Source organism: Lepidochelys kempii, chromosome 2 (assembly GCF_965140265.1).
Source record: "Lepidochelys kempii isolate rLepKem1 chromosome 2, rLepKem1.hap2, whole genome shotgun sequence".
In the NCBI taxonomy this organism is placed as follows: domain Eukaryota; kingdom Metazoa; phylum Chordata; order Testudines; family Cheloniidae; genus Lepidochelys; species Lepidochelys kempii.
This window is the reverse complement of record NC_133257.1, coordinates 105,026,692-105,046,628: the sequence shown is the minus strand read 5'-3', so window position 1 is coordinate 105,046,628 and position 19,937 is coordinate 105,026,692. Positions and strand designations below refer to the sequence as shown.

At 43.9% G+C, this 19,937-nt stretch overlaps 1 protein-coding gene across 4 annotated transcripts in view; it reads left to right on the top strand.

The window, feature by feature from the left end:
* The window catches only part of SLC66A2 (solute carrier family 66 member 2), a 110,113-nt gene that overhangs the window by 8,092 nt on the left and 82,084 nt on the right, over positions 1-19,937 (top strand). For 2 of the 4 annotated variants that reach the window (XM_073331842.1, XM_073331844.1), the window contains exons 3-4: positions 9,406-9,539; positions 14,594-14,647. In XM_073331842.1, the coding sequence (XP_073187943.1) occupies positions 9,406-9,539; positions 14,594-14,647 (188 nt within the window). The remainder of the gene's footprint in view (positions 1-9,405; positions 9,540-14,593; positions 14,648-19,937) is intronic. The other 2 variants (XM_073331843.1, XM_073331846.1) reach the window with 1 other exon arrangement.

Genomic DNA, 19,937 nt, shown 5'->3' with positions numbered 1-19,937 from the left:
AGTTCAGTTCGCTGCAGTGGAGTTCTGACAGTTTACACCAGTTGAGGATTATGCCCCTGATCCAGGGCCTACTGAGGTAAATGGAAAGATTCCTCCTGACTTTCAGAGGGCTTTGATTATGCAATATCTTGGATGCCTCTAGATGGGTTTAGGGATAAAGCTTCCTGTCAATTTGAATATTTATTTGTATAATCATAATATGGAGGAGCCCTAGTCATAGGCCAGGACTGCACTCTACAAACCCAGATCAAAAAGATGGTTTCTGCCCCCAGGAGCTTACAGTCTAAATATATGGCATGAGACAAGAGGTGGATACAGGCACATGGGGTAGTAAAGGGAAAAAAGAGACAATATTCGGAATCACAAGTTGCACCACATTTTTCTCCCCTAATAGTTCTAGCATATAGTTTTAGTGGGTCACTGTCCTGAAGCCACACAGCACTGCCAAAAAGCTTCAAGCCCTGGAGGAGTTCTCCAGCAATATGTTCACCTTAATTTAAAGCTGCTGAGACTGATTTAAGGGACCCTTCCAGTTTTGAATATCTGAAACTATTTTGAAAAAGTTCAGTGCAGACCTCAGCTTTCAGATTACTTTTTGAGCAAGTATATTCCACTTAACCTCATTTATTTTAATCAGAACAACAAGCCCTGGCCCAAACAAGTCTCTAACAAGATCTTGGGTTCACTGCTGCCTAGGATAGAGTGAGGGGTGTGTGTGTGTGTGTGTGTGTGTGTGTGTAAATAGTAATGCAGTTGTGCCTTGCAGTCCCAGTCATTGACCAGTACTCTGGTTGTGCAAGGTACTGTACAAACACAGATTGAAAAAAGATGGTCTCTGCCCCCAAAGAATTTACAGTCTAGCCTGCACAGTGTGAAGGGGAAAGGTAGGCAGCTGCAGTTATATCTGACCTTTCTCCACACTGGCTAGTCCTCGGCTCTGATAGTGGGTGATCTAGGGGCATCTACTGGCAGGACTGTTTGAGGGATGGGAGAAACTTCTGCTGCTTAGACTTTATTTTGGCTTTACTGATTAAAAAGAATTGCTGGTCACTAGTGTAAAGTGAAGGTGAGAAGATACTACTGACCAGCAAAGGAGTCCCCTAGTAGAGAGAATGCCATGGTAGGAGAGTGCAGTGCATAGAGCAGCTTTCCCATACTAATTGTTACTGAAATAGAAATGCCCACATGACTTCCTCTCTTCAATCACTAGCATTTTTCGGCAAACTTTATTTTGTACAGGAAGAATAAAATATAAATGTAGGTTTTAATATATTATTTTAAAATATATGTTCTGTGCCACACAAAATCTGGGGAGCTCACATATGGAGAAGCAGTTCTTAGCAGGCAGATCATATTCTGAAACTAGTTTTGTTTTCTCTTTTACACTTCCTGCTCACTACCATTGGGCTGCTGCATCAAGCTGTCGCCCATGAGCCTGATAGTTTGGGTTACACAGTGTCAGCCTGTAACCCAGCTTCCACCCTGCATTAGAATCTCTTAAGAAACCTCAGAGGATCTTGACCTGGGCTTTAAATGCTATAGTAGGTTAGCGTATTAAGCTTTCATATCCAAAGACTTGCATTCAAACCCAGCTTGGCTGCTAGTGAAGTTAAGGTTAGTCTCTGCCAACTCCTTGCTTTTTAGATCACAAAACTGGTAGACGGTGTGGCTTGTCTCCACACAATCTGCAGTTTCTGTCAAGGTAGGCCCAGGACTGGAATAACAGGATTGTTGCAAGAAGATGGAGGTGCGTTGGTAGAGTTATTCAGACAAACTCATGGTGACTAGTCAGTTTGTCTGGCTCTAGCCCAGTTCAGCCTCTCAGTTTTATGAACACTAACAGTTAAGATTATTTTAAACAGAAAATATTACTGGTATTTAAAGAAAGTTGTATATGTTCAAAAAACCAGAACTCTTTACTGTGATAGTTTAAAATATTGTATAAGTAGACAGGGAAACTACTTCGAGGTCTGACATTGGACACCCCAAATACTGTAAATGTCACAGTTGTTTAGCTATATAATAGTTACCAGCCAGAAACTTGGAAAGAAAGAACAACAATAAAAAAAAATGCTTCAATCCTGTATTCCTCTTTCCCTGAGCCCCAGTTAGTACCCTAAGGATCCCTCCTACTTTTATGAACAGCTTCTTTACTGTTCCCACCCTCAAGCCCTGCTTTAGCGAAAATATTCACCACCTTTGGCAGGTGGGGAGAGAAGGGTTGAATGCTGCTTCTGAAACATCTAGAATAGTCACTGCTTAGCAACACGAGGCTCTTCTCCACTTCCAGTCCCTGTCACCTCCCCAGCCCATTTGGGAATGGAGAGGTAATAGAATCTTAAATTTGGATCCCCCATGTCCTGGTGTGATGCTTTTGCCAGGCTGGCTCCTGAAGCATAATTTCAAATACAAACTGGAGTGTACATGATGCTTTCCCCATGTTAATGTCCATTATGTTGACCAAAATAGGAGCTGTTTGCTTTCAAGTTGTTTAGAATAGAACACCGTATCTAGAAGAATTTCACTTGAAGTGCGTTGGCTAGGCAGAATCATAGAATGAAAGTTTATGTAGTGCAACTTTTGTCCTGTGTGTGCTGGAGTTGGTTAAATTCTCATATGTTGTTTGAAGTGGCTATGGAAACCTTGCCATGTATGTTCAGTCCCAGGTGAACTCTCTTGTGTAGTGTTTTTTTTCCCCTTCCATCTTATATCTAAAGTGCTAGATGACTCAGAAGGTTGAGAATACAGCTTTCCATCGCTGATCTGATTACTAGTTCTAATGTGCCACTAGCTTATGATATACTTGGGGCACCTCAGAGACTAACCAATTTATTTGAGCATGAGCTTTTGTGAGCTACAGCTCACTTCATCGGATGCATACCGTGGAAAGTGTAGAAGATCTTTTATATACACACAAAGCATGAAACAATAGCTCCTCCCACCCCACTCTCCTGCTGGTAATAGCTTATCTAAAGTGACCACTCTCCTTACAATGTGTATGATAATCAAGGTGGGCCATTTCCAGCACAAATCCAGGGTTTAACAAGAACGTCTGAGGGGGAGGGGGGTTAGGAAAAAACCAGGGGAAATAGGTTACCTTGCATAATGACTTAGCCAGTCTCTGTTCAAGCCTAAGTTAATTGTATCCAATTTGCAAATGAATTCCAATTCAACAGTTTCTCACTGGAGTCTGGATTTGAAGTTTTTTTGTTGTAATATAGCAACTTTCATGTCTGTAATCGCGTGACCAGAGAGATTGAAGTGTTCTCCGACTGGTTTATGAATGTTATAATTCTTGACATCTGATTTGTGTCCATTTATTCTTTTACAAAGAGACTGTCCAGTTTGACCAATGTACATGGCAGAGGGGCATTGCTGGCACATGATGGCATATGTCACATTGGTGGATGTGCAGGTGAATGAGCCTCTGATAGTGTGGCTGATGTTATTAGGCCCTTTGATGGTGTCCCCTGAATAGATATGTGGGCATAGTTGTCAACGGGCTTTGTTGCAAGGATAGGTTCCTGGGTTAGTGGATCTGTTGTGTGGTATGTGGTTGCTGGTGAGTATTTGCTTCAGGTTGGGGGGCTGTCTGTAGGCAAGGACTGGCCTGTCTCCCAAGATTTGTGAGAGTGTTGGGTCATCCTTCAGGATAGGTTGTAGATCCTTAATAATGCGTTGGAGGGGTTTTAGTTGGGGGCTGAAGGTGACGGCTAGTGGCGTTCTGTTATTTTCTTTGTTAGGCCTGTCCTGTAGTAGGTGACTTCTGGGAACTCTTCTGGCTCTATCAATCTGTTTCTTCACTGCCGCAGGTGGGTATTGTAGTTGTAAGAATGCTTGATAGAGATCTTGTAGGTGTTTGTCTCTGTCTGAGGGGTTGGAGCAAATGCGGTTGTATCGCAGAGCTTGGCTGTAGACGATGGATTGTGTGGTGTGGTCAGGGTGAAAGCTGGAGGCATATAGGTAGGAATAGCGGTCAGTAGGTTTCCGGTATAGGGTGATGTTTACGTGACCATCGTTTATTAGCACTGTAGTGTCCAGGAAGTGGATCTCTTGTGTGAACTGGACCAGGCTGAGGTTGATGGTGAGATGGAAATTGTTGAAATCATGGTGGAATTCCTCAAGGGCTTCTTTTCCATGGGTCCAGATGATGAAGATGTCATCAATATAGCGCAAGTAGAGTAGGGGCGTTAGGGGACAAGAGCTGAGGAAGCATTGTTCTAAGTCAGCCATAAAAATGTTGGCATACTGTGGGGCCATGCGGGTACCCATAGCAGTGCCGCTGATCTGAAGGTATACATTGTCCCCAAATGTAAAATAGTTATGGGTAAGGACAAAGTCACAAAGTTCATCCACCAGGTTAGCCGTGACATTATCGGGGATAGTGTTCTTGACGGCTTGTAGTCCATCTTTGTGTGGAATGTTGGTGTAGAGGGCTTCTACATCCATAGTGGCCAGGATGGTGTTATCAGGAAGATCGCCGATGGATTGTAGTTTCCTCAGGAATTCAGTGGTGTCTCGAAGGTAGCTGGGAGTGCTGGTAGCATAGGGCCTGAGGAGGGAGTCTACAAAGCCAGACAATCCTGCTGTCAGGGTGCCAATGCCTGAGATGATGGTGTGCCCAGGATTTCCAGGTTTATGGATCTTGGGTAGTAGATAGAATATCCCAGGTCGGTGTTCCAGGGGTGTGTCTGTGCGGATTTGACCTTGTGCTTTTTCAGGGAGTTTCTTGAGCAAATGCTGTAGTTTCTTTTGGTAACTCTCAGTGGGATCAGAGGGTAATGGCTTGTAGAAAGTGGCATTGGAGAGCTGCCGAGCAGCCTCTTGTTCATATTCCGACCTATTCATGATGACAACAGCACCTCTGTCAGCCTTTTTGATTATGATGTCAGAGTTGTTTCTGAGGCTGTGGATGGCATTGTGTTCCGCACGGCTGAGGTTATGGGGCAAGTGATGCTGCTTTTCCACAATTTCGGCCCGTGCACATCAGCGGAAGCACTCTGTGTAGAAGTCCAGTCTGCTGTTTCGACCTTCAGGAGGAGTCCACCTAGAATCCTTCTTTTTGTAGTGTTGGTAGGGAGGTCTCTGTGGATTAGTATGTTGTTCAGAGGTATGTTGGAAATATTCCTTGAGTCGGAGACGTCGAAAATAGGATTCTAGGTCACCACAGAACTGTATCATGTTCATGGGGGTGGAGGGGCAGAAGGAGAGGCCCCGAGCTAGACAGCTGCTTCTGCTGGGCTGATAATGTTAACAGTATTGCTGGGTGGGTTGAGGGAACCATTGCTGTGGCCCCTTGTGGCGTGTAGTAGTTTAGAAAGTTTAGTGTCCTTTTTCTTTTGTGGAGAAGCAAAGTGTGTGTTGTAAATGGCTTGTCTAGTTTTAGTAAAGTCCAGCCACGAGGAAGTTTGTGTGGAAGGTTGTTTTTTTATGAGAGTATCCATGAGAGTATCCCTCTGCCATGTACATTGGTCAAACTGGACAGTCTCTACGTAAAAGAATAAATGGACACAAATCAGATGTCAAGAATTATAACATTCATAAACCAGTCGGAGAACACTTCAATCTCTCTGGTCACGCGATTACAGACATGAAAGTTGCTATATTACAACAAAAAAACTTCAAATCCAAACTCCAGTGAGAAACTGTTGAATTGGAATTCATTTGCAAATTGGATACAATTAACTTAGGCTTGAATAGAGACTGGGAGTGGCTAAGTCATTATGCAAGGTAACCTATTTCCCCTTGTTTTTTCCTACCCCCCCCCCCCCAGACGTTCTTGTTAAACCCTGGATTTGTGCTGGAAATGGCCCACCTTGAGTATCATAGACGTTGTAAGGAGAGTGATCACTTTAGATAAGCTATTACCAGCAGGAGAGTGGGGTGGGAGGAGGTATTTTTTCATGCTTTGTGTGTATAAAAGATCTTCTACACTTTCCACAGTATGCATCCGATGAAGTGAGCTGTAGCTCACGAAAGCTTATGCTCAGATAAATTGGTTAGTCTCTAAGGTGCCACAAGTCCTCCTTTTCTTTTTGCGAATACAGACTAACATGGCTGTTACTCTGAAACCTAGCTTATGATGGTTGTAAATTGTTTTATAGCTGATAGCTGGTAGCCTGAGGCAATTAGCTTGTTTCTGTTTGTCTTATTGGGATCCTGGAATCGTTTCTGTTTGTAGTAGGCAGATATCTGCCTAACAGTTGATATTGTTGGCAGCACTCTCAACAAATGTACCAAGGAGTGAATAAGCCAGTAGAGACTCTATGGGCTCCCTCTGGGTCAGGCTGGAAGAACATTAGTGTGGCAGTAAGGGGAAACTAGTACCAGTACTGTCCATGCTGTCCCTATCCTGTGAATAAATAAACTTCAGCACCAGCTGCCAGTGTAGTCCTAAATTAGCTCTTATAAAAATGGACTTGTAATGGGGATAAGTACAGTATTTCATACACCTACAGTAGAGGACTTTCGGTAATAGTTGCTAACAGTGGGACAGATTCTCTCCTCTCTTTCCTGGATGAAAGCAGTGGACTGAGTTAGTTCCTCAGTTTTGAAGCCTCCAGCAAAATAATTAATATGGGCTCTTTGGTTGTCAGGTCCGAGATCTGCTGTGTAACACTCCCAAGCTCCTCTGTCATGGCAGCATGGATTTGGCTCAGTAATGTGTCCAGAACTTGTGTGTTTATCTGCTAGCCCCTAGCTCCACCCCTAATAGAGACATTCTCTTACGACATAGGTTCCCCACTTCTTCTATGTATCATGGCCATGTTAACGGGATAAATAACTTGAGGACCCTTGGGAATCCGGCTTTTGCCACAGAGCTGTGTGTGATGCTCCTCTCACTACACCCATGGAGCTCTGGGTCATGGTCAGTGCAATGCAAACTGTCCCTTGTGGACTCTATACATCAGGTTCCCCTGAAACTGCAGATGCAGCAGCATTTGCTGAGTTTGCCCTGGCAAGGAGCAGGGGCACAGACTGGGGAGTAATGGCAACTCTGCTTTGCTCCACTCCATCCTCTTTCTTCCTGACTCAATGGAAACCTGACCTGAGTTCTCTGCGGATGAGAGGGGAGTTTGTACACTTGGCTGCATCATCTCCCCACCCGCAGCAACCCTCCAAATTTGTTAATGCTGACCCTACCATGGTGTGGTCTACTGCGGTGTCACCCTTCCCCTCCCCCCAGGGTATTAGTTGCCTTGTTGCAGCCATGTAGACAAGAGCCATAGGCCACTGGTATCCAAGGAGACATTGTGCGGGCTCGTGGTTTCATAATGGATGGCCCCAGCTCTGTGGCACTAGGCAGTTAGGGCCCCCCCTCGGCCAGTTCCCTGGGGATGGTCTGTTCCATTGGGGACAAACCTGGCCACCCACAAAAGGAAAAGTTCCAAGAAAACTCAGCAAGTCCAGAATCAAGGACTTTCCAGTTTCTCCCCACTACTGGGCATCACCCGCATGGGGGCCGATTTGACCCCATAACAACAAAACTTGAGTCTCCCTAAAGACTCTAGTGGAAGTAAAGAACTCCTTCAGCATTCATACAATGCAAGGGCTTACTGGCAAATATGCTTGGTACTGTCTGAGTGTCTCGTTGACTAGATCAGAGCTCTATTTTGAAAGAAACCCAAGTTAAAGTATTATATCCAGACTCTTGCGCCCTGGTGTATGGGAGACCTTGCACCGTACTCTCATACATACTAACGGCTCATTATACATACTATACTTTACATTTGCCAGAGCTTTGTAAAACATTAATTAAACAAATCATCACCCTACTCCTGTAAGTGTTGTCTCCTGTCTTCTTAGCTGATGGCAGCACAATGTTTGTGGGGTGATGAGGCAGTGGCCTGGGTGACTATTTTGTGGGTGTATTTGGAGTGGCAGATAGGAAATGTGGCCCAGAATTACAGAGCGAGTGAAAGCACACTGTTTAGTTCCCCAAATTGCTTCCTTGAAGCAATAAGAATTTCTGAGGCATACACCCTAGCAAGGTTGTTTGAGCTGAGAGAGAGGTCACAATCATGTGCCCAGAGCCTTTCTACAATAAATCGAATATATTTTGCACCAGATCTGTATGGGAAAGGCTTTTCCTCTCTTCCTTCCCTTTTCACAAAAAATAAGGCTTTTCCTCTCTTCCTTCCCTTTTCACAAAACCCTACTTTTGTTTGCTTATTGGTGATGTCTGTTGGGTATTATACTGAGCTCTCCTATGTGTAATGCGGGAAGAGGAACTTGGATAGCAGCCAATCCTCACTGAAGAGTCTTGCATTAGATTCTATCATAGAAAACAATCATGGACGATGGACTCTTCATTAAGTATTGGCTACTATACAAGTTCCTCTTCCCGCATTACATGTAGGAGAGGTCAGTAATTCCCGCCAGACAGCATCAATAAGCAAACATAAATTAAATTGGGGGAGGCAGGGGAGAAAACATTTTCCGTTCAGGTTTCCACATCTCTGAACAATCAAGTAGCTGTTTCCTGAAACTTTGGAGTTCATTTCCCTAAGCATGGTCCAAATTAGTCCAAATGAGATTGCAGTATGCCCCAAAAGTGATGTCTCTCTCTTCTCCCAGACTTCTGGAGTGGTGGGAGTGCAGTAAGAGCGGGTGTTTGTAGGTTTGTTGGGGCACTGTTGGATTAAACATCATAGATTGGTAGTTGTGGTTTTTTGGGGAATGGGATGGTATGGGCTTATGATTTAATGTAATGTATTTTAAAATTATATTTAGGGAACTTAGTATATAGTGCAGGAGTTCTTTACTTAACAGTGTCTTCACTTAATAGAGGAAAGAAATGTATGTCTCATGCTAATGCAATGTAGTTCTTTATCCCCTTCTAGTGACTAGACCAGGTTTGCAAGTCTGCCTCTTAATTCAAGCTAATGGGCCTGGTCCTTTAGCTCAGGCAACAGAAACTCATGCTTTTAGATCCAGAGTTCCCAGGTGTCCGATCCAGGGGCATTACTACAAGCATAGGCACCAACTTCTAGTTTTCCCCAGGGGAGCTCCACACCCACTGTGCCCCCGCCCACCGCTCTCCGCCCTCCCGTAAGCCCCTCCCCCAGCTGGCAAACAGCAGTTTGGCAGTGCCTCTAATTAGCTCGTTGGGGTTTCACTAGCTGTGGCTGGTGGGTGCTGAGCACCCACTATTTTTTTCCATGGGTGATCCAGCCCCAGAGCACCCACAGAGTCGGCGCCTATGGCTACAAGTGCAAGTGGAATATGGTTGGGTTACATGCAGCTAGATCTCTGTTAGAGTAATTCTTCTCTTCAGCTTTGCAAATTTGTCAGTTATGGCGATTGTTAAGGATACAATCGTTAAACACCTAAATAGGATTGAAGGTAATTGGGTATAAAGATCATCATCTTGAGATGTTTATATATTTTTATCTTACTTTTTAGGTTTGGAAGGCATTTTGAGTCCCCTCTTCTGTGGCAAAGCATTATCATGATCATTACTATGTTACTGATGCTGAAACTATGCACTGAAGTACGTGTGTCAAATGAACTGAACATAAAACGTCGCTCCTTTTCAGGTTGGTAACAGTAATTTTGCAGAGTGAAATCTTCCTATATTAATTTCTAAAAATGTCTTATACTGTCATTGGGTTGAGTGAAATTTTTTTGTATGTGGTGCAAACCATTGTCTCTTGGAGATCCAACCCAGCACTTTCTGAATGGCCTGTTTAACATTATTTCCTTCCATATGAGTATTTTTAAAATGGGTCTTAGTTCAGTCTGGAAAATAAGAGTTCTCTTTAATATTTTATGTCAAACCCTAGAAAGTAGTGGAAGTCATGCTACTCTGCCAGCCTTGATGATGCTAAGATCTACAGTTTTCACTGTGCTTTTCTGCCAAGTCTCTATATTACAGAAGCACTTGTCACTGGCCAGTGTCAGAAGCCATATCTTGCTATTGCCAATGCTGTGTCTTGCTTGCACATAAAATATTTTATTTCTTGTTACCACATTTGCTGTCAAAATAGGGAGTGATGGTGTGTCACTATTACAGGTTTATCGAAGTGTACGTATTGTACAACACTTCCTATGGTCTTGCCGTCCTTTTTTTTGTGTGTGGAAATTTCCAATCTGGGCCAGAATATCATTTGTTGTTAATCTAAGGCAGTGATACTCAGATCTCTGTGGTTCAGGAGCCATTTTAGCGATCAGCGTTACACAAAAGAGCCATAGTAGTATGAATTCATTGTTTCATTTTCTCTCTCTCTGTCTTATTTATTATTAATATTTATTCTCATAGCAAAATGACTGAAAAAGTATTTTACAGTTGGTTAATAACATAGTAAAAGCATCCTGAGTGGTTGATAACTTAAATTAGTTAATAATTAAATCACAGTGTTTTAATATCATGTGCTGCAAAGAGCCACAAGAGACACATTAAAGAGCCACTCCCGAGCCTCAGTCTGAGTATCACTGATCAGCAGTGGGGTAATGTGCTTTATGGCTGTAAAGCGCACTAGCATGCTGGGCATGAATTAGTCTGTGTAGACCCTGCTGGTGCGCTTTAATGTGATATTGTTTGAAATGGTACTACGGTAAAGCGCACTAGGGAGCCTTCAGTGTGCGCCAGCAGGGTCTTAGGGGACCAATTAATGTACAGCATGTTGGTGTGCTTCAGAAATAACATCCCTATAGAGGGCATTATACCCCACCATGTAGACAAACTCAAATCATTTTGTTAAAAAAGACATAACTTTATGGCAACTCTCTTCCAGTTTGGAAATGTAACAATTGCTGACCTCTGGTTTTGTTGTTTGACTTGTATGTTCCCTGTTTTTATGTTTCTCCTGCTGCTGCTGGGCTATAAAACTGTTGGCTTCTTTTCATTTGTTTTGCCAATATGGACATATAATTTGCGCTCTTGATCTGTTTTCTTCCTTCTCTTACCCTAAAAACTAAGGGCTTGATCCAGCTCCAAATTGCTGCAGCCTTTCCAGGCAGAGGGAGCCCTACAGGGCTATGGTGCTGGATCTGCAGCAGGGTTATTTATTTAATAGAACGATAGGCCTGCTCTGCAAACCTATTCCCACTCAGTGGTTTCTGTGGAGTGTGCTGTGAAGCTGCCCAGGTAAAGTGAGATCATGAAGAACGTTCGCTCATCTGCAACTCTCAATACTCTGACCCATCCATTTTTCTCCTCTACAGTCTGAGGCTGCATTGTCTGCAAGATTTATCACAGGCTGGGAAAATGAGTGACTTTAGATCTGGCCTCATTTAGCAGAGATTTAAAAACTGGATGTATTGGGAGGGGAACAGCCAGCTCTTTGCCTCTAGATACCTGTTGGTTGGGAGCAGAGGGCTTCCTCTTCAGATTGCCCTTTGTGGGGCTAAGGGGGTAAGTCTTTAAGCCAGATTGTCCTCTTTCCCCCTCACGCCTTCTCTAGCAGGCTGCCTCAATACATGTCGGTGGATGCATATCCAATTCAGTTTCAGCCACAATCTTTTTTTGATTTAATGACTGGCATTCAGTCACCTAGTGAAAGAATTGGGTTCTTCACCAGCCTGTAAGGTAACTTGCAGAGCATACTCAGTGTTATGCCATATCATTTCCCAAGAACCAATTTTCCATATATTCACTAAAGAGAACAATTTTGCCTGTTGTTTTGGGCCTTCCCTCTTTTTTTTGCAGCACGAAGCTCACTGTACTTTATGCAAACTTTTGTTATTAGAACCGCACGGTGCAACTAAATGTCTCTCCTGGCTTTCATACATGCGATTAACTTCTAAGTGATGGGAAGGTTAAACCAGTGATATTTTCATATAAGAAAGATGTACAAGTTGAAAAAGTATTAATGCTGAGGATCTTGTGATTCACTGTCGGAAGTAATGTACTGTCTTGAAACTAATGTTAGTGCTATTTACCATTCTGGGCATACATACATAGTTCAGGAGAGGAAGAATGATCTTGTGGGTGAAGCACAGGAGCTGGGAATCCGATGACCTGCGTTCCTAAACCTGACTCTCCCATGGTTTTCCCATCTGATCCTGAGTTTTCTCTGTACCTAGTTTTCTCCATATCTCACGCAGATGGTGGGAAGCTAAATTTCAGTTTGATGCTTTTGAGATCCCTGGATGGAAGGCGCTAGGTTATGGATTGCAGTATCCGAATAATAAGATCAATATCACTATGTTTTTGTATTTAAATCTTTCTACCCATTCCTTCTTCCAGCCTCTTTCCTAATACCTCTACAACATAATTCAGATTAAAAAGTGAGCCTGTCCTCGCTCTGTCTTCACTCTCGCGGAGGCCTTATATTTCGTTCTAATAATCCTGGTGCACATTTGACCAGTGAGTCTTGAGTTGTCCAGGAGTAGCATGTTGTTTTTTTTTCTATTCCACCAAATAATCCCTGCTAAATAACTAGTTCACGAGGAAGCCAATCTTTTTCTTAGCTTCCAAAGCAATAACAAGGTCTCTCTCCTAATCCAGAGGACAGCTTTTGTGAGCTCAAGCAAGTTATGCTAAGTCCTCTGGCTTGAAGTACATTTTAATGTTTAGTTAACCGTGTATCCACAAAGCCATTTAATGTGAATAGTGTACAGTTCTGGCACTTCCATTTATGTGGGAATCTTTTGCAACTTTAAAAGTTCACTCCCCTTGGACTGGCTTGACTGTCTCCTTGGAGAGTCTCCGCCCTGGCCGGGTATTAGGGAGACTTATTTTCTCCACTTTAAAAAAACAACCCCCCCTCCCCCACCACCAGGAAATGATTTCCCCCCTTACCCCTGCTCCCCCAGAGCTTCTAGGAAAGATTTGTTTTCTCATGCATACATTTTGTTATCCTTTATTTACAGGCATTAACCAAGAGGAGATTACAGCCCAAAACAATCAAACACTTGCTGAAAATAGGCTTCAGAAAACATTTTTTTTTGGTTTTTGTTTTAAATCCTCAGTAATAGGATAATTCTCTCTCAAATGGAAGAACATGATCAAACTGTGCGGTGACACCTAGTGTTGGGATGAGGCAGACCCTAGATAGTGCCAGCAAGCCCTCCTTTTCTTTTGTCTCTTTCTTAATTCCATTTTGATCATATCGTGACTTTTTATTTGTGGATATCCTGACACCATTGTAGTGGTAATAACAGCCCTCCACAGCTGAGTTTAAATTGGTGTCTGCAGTAGCAGTGTACTGTATAGATGTCTCCTTCAGTACAGAATGGCTCAAGGTTGGATTTATTTGTTTATTTTTAATCTCTCTCCTTGTACAAATCTGCTTAGCAGTGAGAGTCCTGTTGTATACCACAGTGCAACTATGCTGGAAGGCCAAGATGTTGAAAAGTGACCTGTTGATTTTGGGTACGTCAATTCTGAGGCATCCGAGTTGAGACTGTTTAAAGGGGCCTGATGGTCAGGCAATATCCAAGCAACCATCCTCTGAAAATCATGTTCCTGTTAAAATGGCTCAAGCTGGGTACCCAAAGGTAGAGGCAGCTAAAATTACCAGTCATTTTTTGAAAATCTTGGCAGAGTAGTAGAACCATCCTAGATACAGCTAGGGCCAATGTAATGCAGAGATTTGTTTCCTCCCCTACCCCCCCACCCCAAATCTTGATTATGCCCCAAGAACCTTTGCCCTGGTGTGTGGGTAACTGCCAGGCACCCCTAAATATTCTAACTTTGCTTACAACCAGTGGGGAGTTTGTCATGGGGATGGTCTATTCTGTTGGTGTGATGCCTTAAGTTTATTTTGCCTAACTTTAAAGCTACCCTTGCTGTGTAATTATTTGTATTCCTGTAGTGCTTAGGGGCCAAGGAGCATGGGGGCTCCATTACTGCTTCAGTTTATTTCTTTCTGTCATTTAATTTTGGACCTTGTCTTCCCTCAAACTGATGCTATCTTAACTTCTTTTTACAACTTGTCCCTTACTTTAACACCGTGTTCCCTTGAAGAGCTTTATTAAGAGCACTGGCAATAGTCTTGGGTAGTATGTGGTTTTCATATGGAATTCACGCTTACAGAGGAAGGTTTGGATCAGATTAAATGGTTCAGCATATGGAACACTTGAAGTGGTGATTTGGTCTCTGTCTTTGTTAATGCGAGTGGCCAAACCTGCAGCTAAACTGTTAAACCAGTTGGAAGTGTTGTAGAAAAGGGTTTCCTCCAGAACGTGAGGCAGCCCTATCCTGTTTTATTTCTTTATTTGTTCCTACATGATTCTTTCCTGAAAGTCTCTCCCATCTTCACATTTAACTCAGGCACAGGAATAAAAATAAGCAATTTAAGCTTTCTCTCACTGAAAAGTTTATAAATATTTGTACATTGCTTTGAAGAGGGTTACATGTTACACTGTCTCTATTCTCTCCTCCCCTTTATTATTTTATTTTAAATTGCTGTTCTTTCTCACAGTGAGGCCATCAGTGATTTCCTTCCCCTTTATCCCTCCCTAAAATCTTGGGAAAAATCCTATAGACAGCATGGAAACTAAAACTTTTTGCATGTTTTTTTAATCAGCAAGATATGTACTAATTAAGCTTAAAATAAAACAGCCTAAAAGACCATCTACTGTATTGACTCAGATTAGTCTGTTTTGTCTTTTCGTCCTCTCTTCTCAATTTATTTTTCTTATGTAGCTGCAGATAGTAAAGATGAAGAAATCAAAGCACCTCCAAAGAGATCCTATCTGGGTATGTACTGTACAAACCCACGCTGCATGAGGTTGCCATCTGAAACATAATTCATGCTTTGCTACTTTTTGTTTTGTGTGTTTGGTTTTTTCCTTTTTTGTCATTTTAGAAATGATTGCATGATGGCCGTTTCTACAGAGAATGTTTATGCTATCTTTTCTTCAGATACTAACATCTATCTGTTTTGCAGTTTTAACTTTCATAGAGGAAAAGATGCTTTCAGTTCCGTTCCAGAAACCATTTTTTTTTCTGGAGGTAATTGAATTGTCGTTTCATCCCATCATTCTTCTCAATTGTATTTTGATCTTTTTCCTGCCCCATTAGAGAAACAAAACAGTATTTATATAATAGAAATTATTAACCAGCATGACCTACGTGGGGATCTTCTCACCTCACCAAAATAGGAACTTTTCTTCTTTCTGTTTCCCACACAGTCCCCCAGAAAGGCAAGACTGTGTGAAGCAAGCTATAAAAAAAAAATATGGGAGCAGCTTTCAGCCAGGAGAAATGTTAGCTGCTCACACAGCAACACAGCAAATAAGGATTTCCCTATAGCCTCTCAAGTTCAGCAAAATGAAAATGGCTTACAACAACGTTTATTTATGAAGCTTTTCTGTCCCATCCCTCATTTTCAGCAGGGCATCCTCTGTATTGCGATTGGGAGCGGAGAGGGATTTATAGCCCCATACACACTTTGAAGGCCCCCCGTCACCATCTAGATTCATGTTTTTGGAATCCATTCTGAGATTTTGAATGTTCTTTAGCTAGACAGAGAGATTGAGAAATATGATGTGCACCCTGCCTTTGTGTCATTTCCAGCTCTTAGAAGCCTGAAGATTCAGAGACCATGGCGGTATCTTAGCCAGGTTACCTTAGTTTAAAGAGTTTAGATACCACTTTATACAAGGTCTCAGATATCTCTAAACACAGAAGTTGCACCAATTTAGCATAAGTTGTTTGTTAAACCTATTTAGTTTGGTGCATTCTTCCCATGTAGACACTCTCTTATTTTGGAGCAAGAGGACCCTTTTTCAATTTTGGTTAAGTTGGTAAGAAATCAGTTTTAAAGGAAGTCAACATAGGGCCCTCTTGTTCCAGAATAAGAGTACCTAAATCGGGTTTTGAATCAGTATTACTGAATCTGTTTGTAAATGTAATCAATTTGGTGTTTGGCTTGTATGTAGACAAACCCTGACAGAGACGGAAACATTTCTATATGGTGGTGCAATGCAGAGCACTTTCCTTAGGCCATTGGATCAGTCCTGTGTATCGGCTGATCTTTAATGGAGCATGTATTCAAGAAATGCAATTGTCCTCTTATTTTTTTTTCAATCGGAAAAATCCAGATTTCATAACATTCATAGAATCATAAAATATCAGGGTTGGAAGGGACCTCAGGAGGTCATCTAGTCCAACCCCCTGCTCAAAGCAGGACCAATGCCCAATTAAATCATCTCAGCCAGGGCTTTGTCAAGCCTGACCTTAAAAACTTCTAAGGAAGGAGATTCTACCACCTCCCTAGGTAACGCATTCCAGTGTTTCACCACCCTCCTAGTGAAAAAGTTTTTCCTAATATCCAACCTAAATCTCCCCCACTGCAACTTGAGACCATTACTCCTTGTCCTGTCCTCTTCTACCACTGAGAATAGTCTAGAACCATCCTCTCTGGAACCACCTCTCAGGTAGTTGAAAGCAGCTATCAAATCCCCCCTCATTCTTCTCTTCTGCAGACTAAACAATCCCAGTTCCCTCAGCCTCTCCTCATAAGTCATGTGTTCCAGACCCCTAAACATTTTTGTTGCCCTTCGCTGGACTCTCTCCAATTTATCCACATCCTTCTTGTAGTGTGGGGCCCAAAACTGGACACAGTACTCCAGATGAGGCCTCACCAATGTCGAATAGAGGGGAACGATCACGTCCCTCGATCTGCTCGCTATGCCCCTACTTATACATCCCAAAATGCCATTGGCCTTCTTGGCAACAAGGGCACACTGCTGACTCATATCCAGCTTCTTGTCCACTGTCACCCCTAGGTCCTTTTCCGCAGAACTGCTGCCTAGCCATTCGGTCCCTAGTCTGTAGCTGTGCATTGGGTTCTTCCGTCCTAAGTGCAGGACCCTGCACTTATCCTTATTGAACCTCATCAGATTTCTTTTGGCCCAATCCTCCAATTTGTCTAGGTCCCTCTGTATCCTATCCCTGCCCTCCAGCGTATCTACCACTCCTCCCAGTTTAGTATCATCCGCAAATTTGCTGAGAGTGCAATCCACACCATCCTCCAGATCATTTATGAAGATATTGAACAAAACCGGCCCCAGGACCAATCCCTGGGGTACTCCACTTGACACCGGCTGCCAACTAGACATGTAGCCATTGATCACTACCCGTTGAGCCTGACAATCTAGCCAACTTTCTACCCACCTTATAGTGCATTCATCCAGCCCATACTTCTTTAACTTGCTGACAAGAATACTGTGGGAGACCGTGTCAAAAGCTTTACTAAAGTCAAGAAACAATACATCCACTGCTTTCCCTTCATCCACAGAACCAATAATCTCATCATAGAAGGCGATTAGATTAGTCAGGCATGACCTTCCCTTGGTGAATCCATGCTGACTGTTCCTGATCACTTTCCTCTCATGTAAGTGCTTCAGGAGTGATTCCTTGAGGACCTGCTCCATTATTTTTCCAGGGACTGAGGTGAGGCTGACTGGCCTGTAGTTCCCAGGATGCTCCTTCTTCCCTTTTTTAAAGATTGGCACTACATTAGCCTTTTTCCAGTCATCCGGGACTTCCCCCGTTCTCCACGAGTTTTCAAAGATAATGGCCAATGGCTCTGCAATCACAGCCGCTAATTCCTTTAGCACTCTCGGATGCAACTCGTCCGGCCCCATGGACTTGTGCACGTCCAGCTTTTCTAAATAGTCCCTAACCACCTCTTTCTCCACAGAGGGCTGGCCATCTCTTCCCCATGTTGTGATGCCCAGCGCAGCAGTCTGGGAGCTGTCCTTGTTAGTGAAGACAGAGGCACAAAAAGCATTGAGTACATTAGCTTTTTCCACATCCTCTGTCACTAGGTTGCCTCCCTCATTCAGTAAGGGGCCCACACTTTCCTTGGCTTTCTTCTTGTTGCCAACATACCTGAAGAAACCCTTCTTGTTACTCTTGACATCTCTTGCTAGCTGCAGCTCCAGGTGCGATTTGGCCCTCCTTATTTCATTCTTACATGCCCGAGCAATATTTTTATACTCTTCCCTGGTCATATGTCCAACCTTCCACTTCTTGTAAGCTTCTTTTTTATGTTTAAGATCCGCTAGGATTTCACCATTAAACCAAGCTGGTCGCCTGCCATATTTACTATTCTTTCAACTCATCGGGATGGTTTGTCCCTGTAACCTCAAAAGGGATTCCTTGAAATACAGCCAGCTCTCCTGGACTCCTTTCCCCTTCATGTTAGTCCCCCAGGGGATCCTACCCATCCGTTCCCTGAGGGAGTCGAAGTCTGCTTTCCTGAAGTCCAGGGTCCGTATCCTGCTGCTTACCTTTCTTCCCTGTGTCAGGATCCTGAACTCAACCAACTCATGGTCACTGCCTCCCAGATTCCCGTCCATTTTTGCTTCCCCCACTAATTCTTCCCGGTTTGTGAGCAGCAGGTCAAGAAAAGCCCCCCCGCCCCCCCCCCGCCCAGTTGGCTCCTCTAGCACTTGCACCAGGAAATTGTCCCCTACGCTTTCCAAAAACTTCCTGGATTGTCTATGCACCGCTGTATTGCTCTCCCAGCAGATATCAGGACGATTAAAGTCGCCCATGAGAACCAGGGCGTGCGATCTAGTAGCTTCTGCGAGTTGCTGGAAGAAAGCCTCATCTACCTCATCCCCCTGGTCCGGTGGTCTATAGCAGACACCCACCACTACATCACTCTTGTTGCTCACACTTCTAAACTTAATCCAGAGACACTCAGGTTTTTCTGCAGTTTCGTACCGGAGCTCTGAGCAGTCATAGTGCTCCCTTACATACAGTGCTACTCCCCCACCTTTTCTGCCCTGCCTGTCCTTCCTGAACAGTTTATAACCATCCATGACAGTACTCCAGTCATGTGAGTTATCCCACCAAGTCTCTGTTATTCCAATCACGTCATAATTCCTTGACATCACCAGGACCTCCAGTTCTCCCTGCTTGTTTCCAAGGCTTTGTGCATTCGTGTATAAGCACTTGAGATAACCTGCTGATCGCCCCTCATTCTCAGTATGAGGCAGGAGCCCTCCCCTCAGAGACGTTCCTGCCTGTGCTTCCTCCCGGTATCCCGCTTTCCCACTTACCTCAGGGCTTTGGTCTCCCTCCCCCGGTGAACCTAGTTTAAAGCCCTCCTCACTAGGTTAGCCAGCCTGCTCGCAAAGATGCTCTTCCCTCTCTTCGTAAGATGGAGCCCGTCTCTGCCCAGCACTCCTCCTTCATGGAACACCATCCCATGGTCAAAGAATCCAAAGCCTTCTCTCCGACACCACCTGCGTAGCCATTCGTTGACTTCCACGATTCAACGGTCCCTGCCCCGGCCTTTTCCTTCTACGGGGAGGATGGACGAGAACACCACTTGCGCCTCAAACTCCTTTATCCTTCTTCCCAGAGCCACGTAGTCCGCAGTGATCCACTCAAGGTCATTCTTGGCAGTATCATTGGTGCCCACGTGGAGAAGCAGGAAGGGGTAGCGATCCGAGGGCTTGATGAGTCTCGGCAGTCTCTCCGTCACATCGCGAAACTTAGCCCTTGGCAAGCAGCAGACTTCTTGGTTTTCCCGGTCAGGGCAGCAGATAGATGACTCAGTCCCCCGGAGGAGAGAGTTCCTGACCACCACCACCCGCCTCCTTCTCTTGGGAGTGGTGGTCGTGGAACCCCCCATCTCAGGACAGTGCATCTCATGCCTTCCAACCAGCGGAGTCTCCTTCTGCTTTCTCCCCCCAGACATATCATCTGGTCCACTCTCCGCAAAGGTACCTGTGGAGAGAACATGAAAGCGGTTAGTTACCTGTCCGCGTTGCTGGAACCCAGACATTTTTCCTTCTTCTTCTGGAGGTCACATGTTGCCAAGCTTCTTCACTGGCCTCTTGGCTCCGCTGTGCAACCTGCTCTAAAACTTTAGAGCTTTGTGCCCGTAGAAGCATATCCTGACTTTTATCCAGAAAATCCTCAGTTTCTCGTATGCAACGCAGGGTCGTTATCTGTTGCACCAGACCTTCAATCTTCTCTTCCAATATGGAGACTAGCTTGCACTTTGTACAGACAAAGTCGCTTC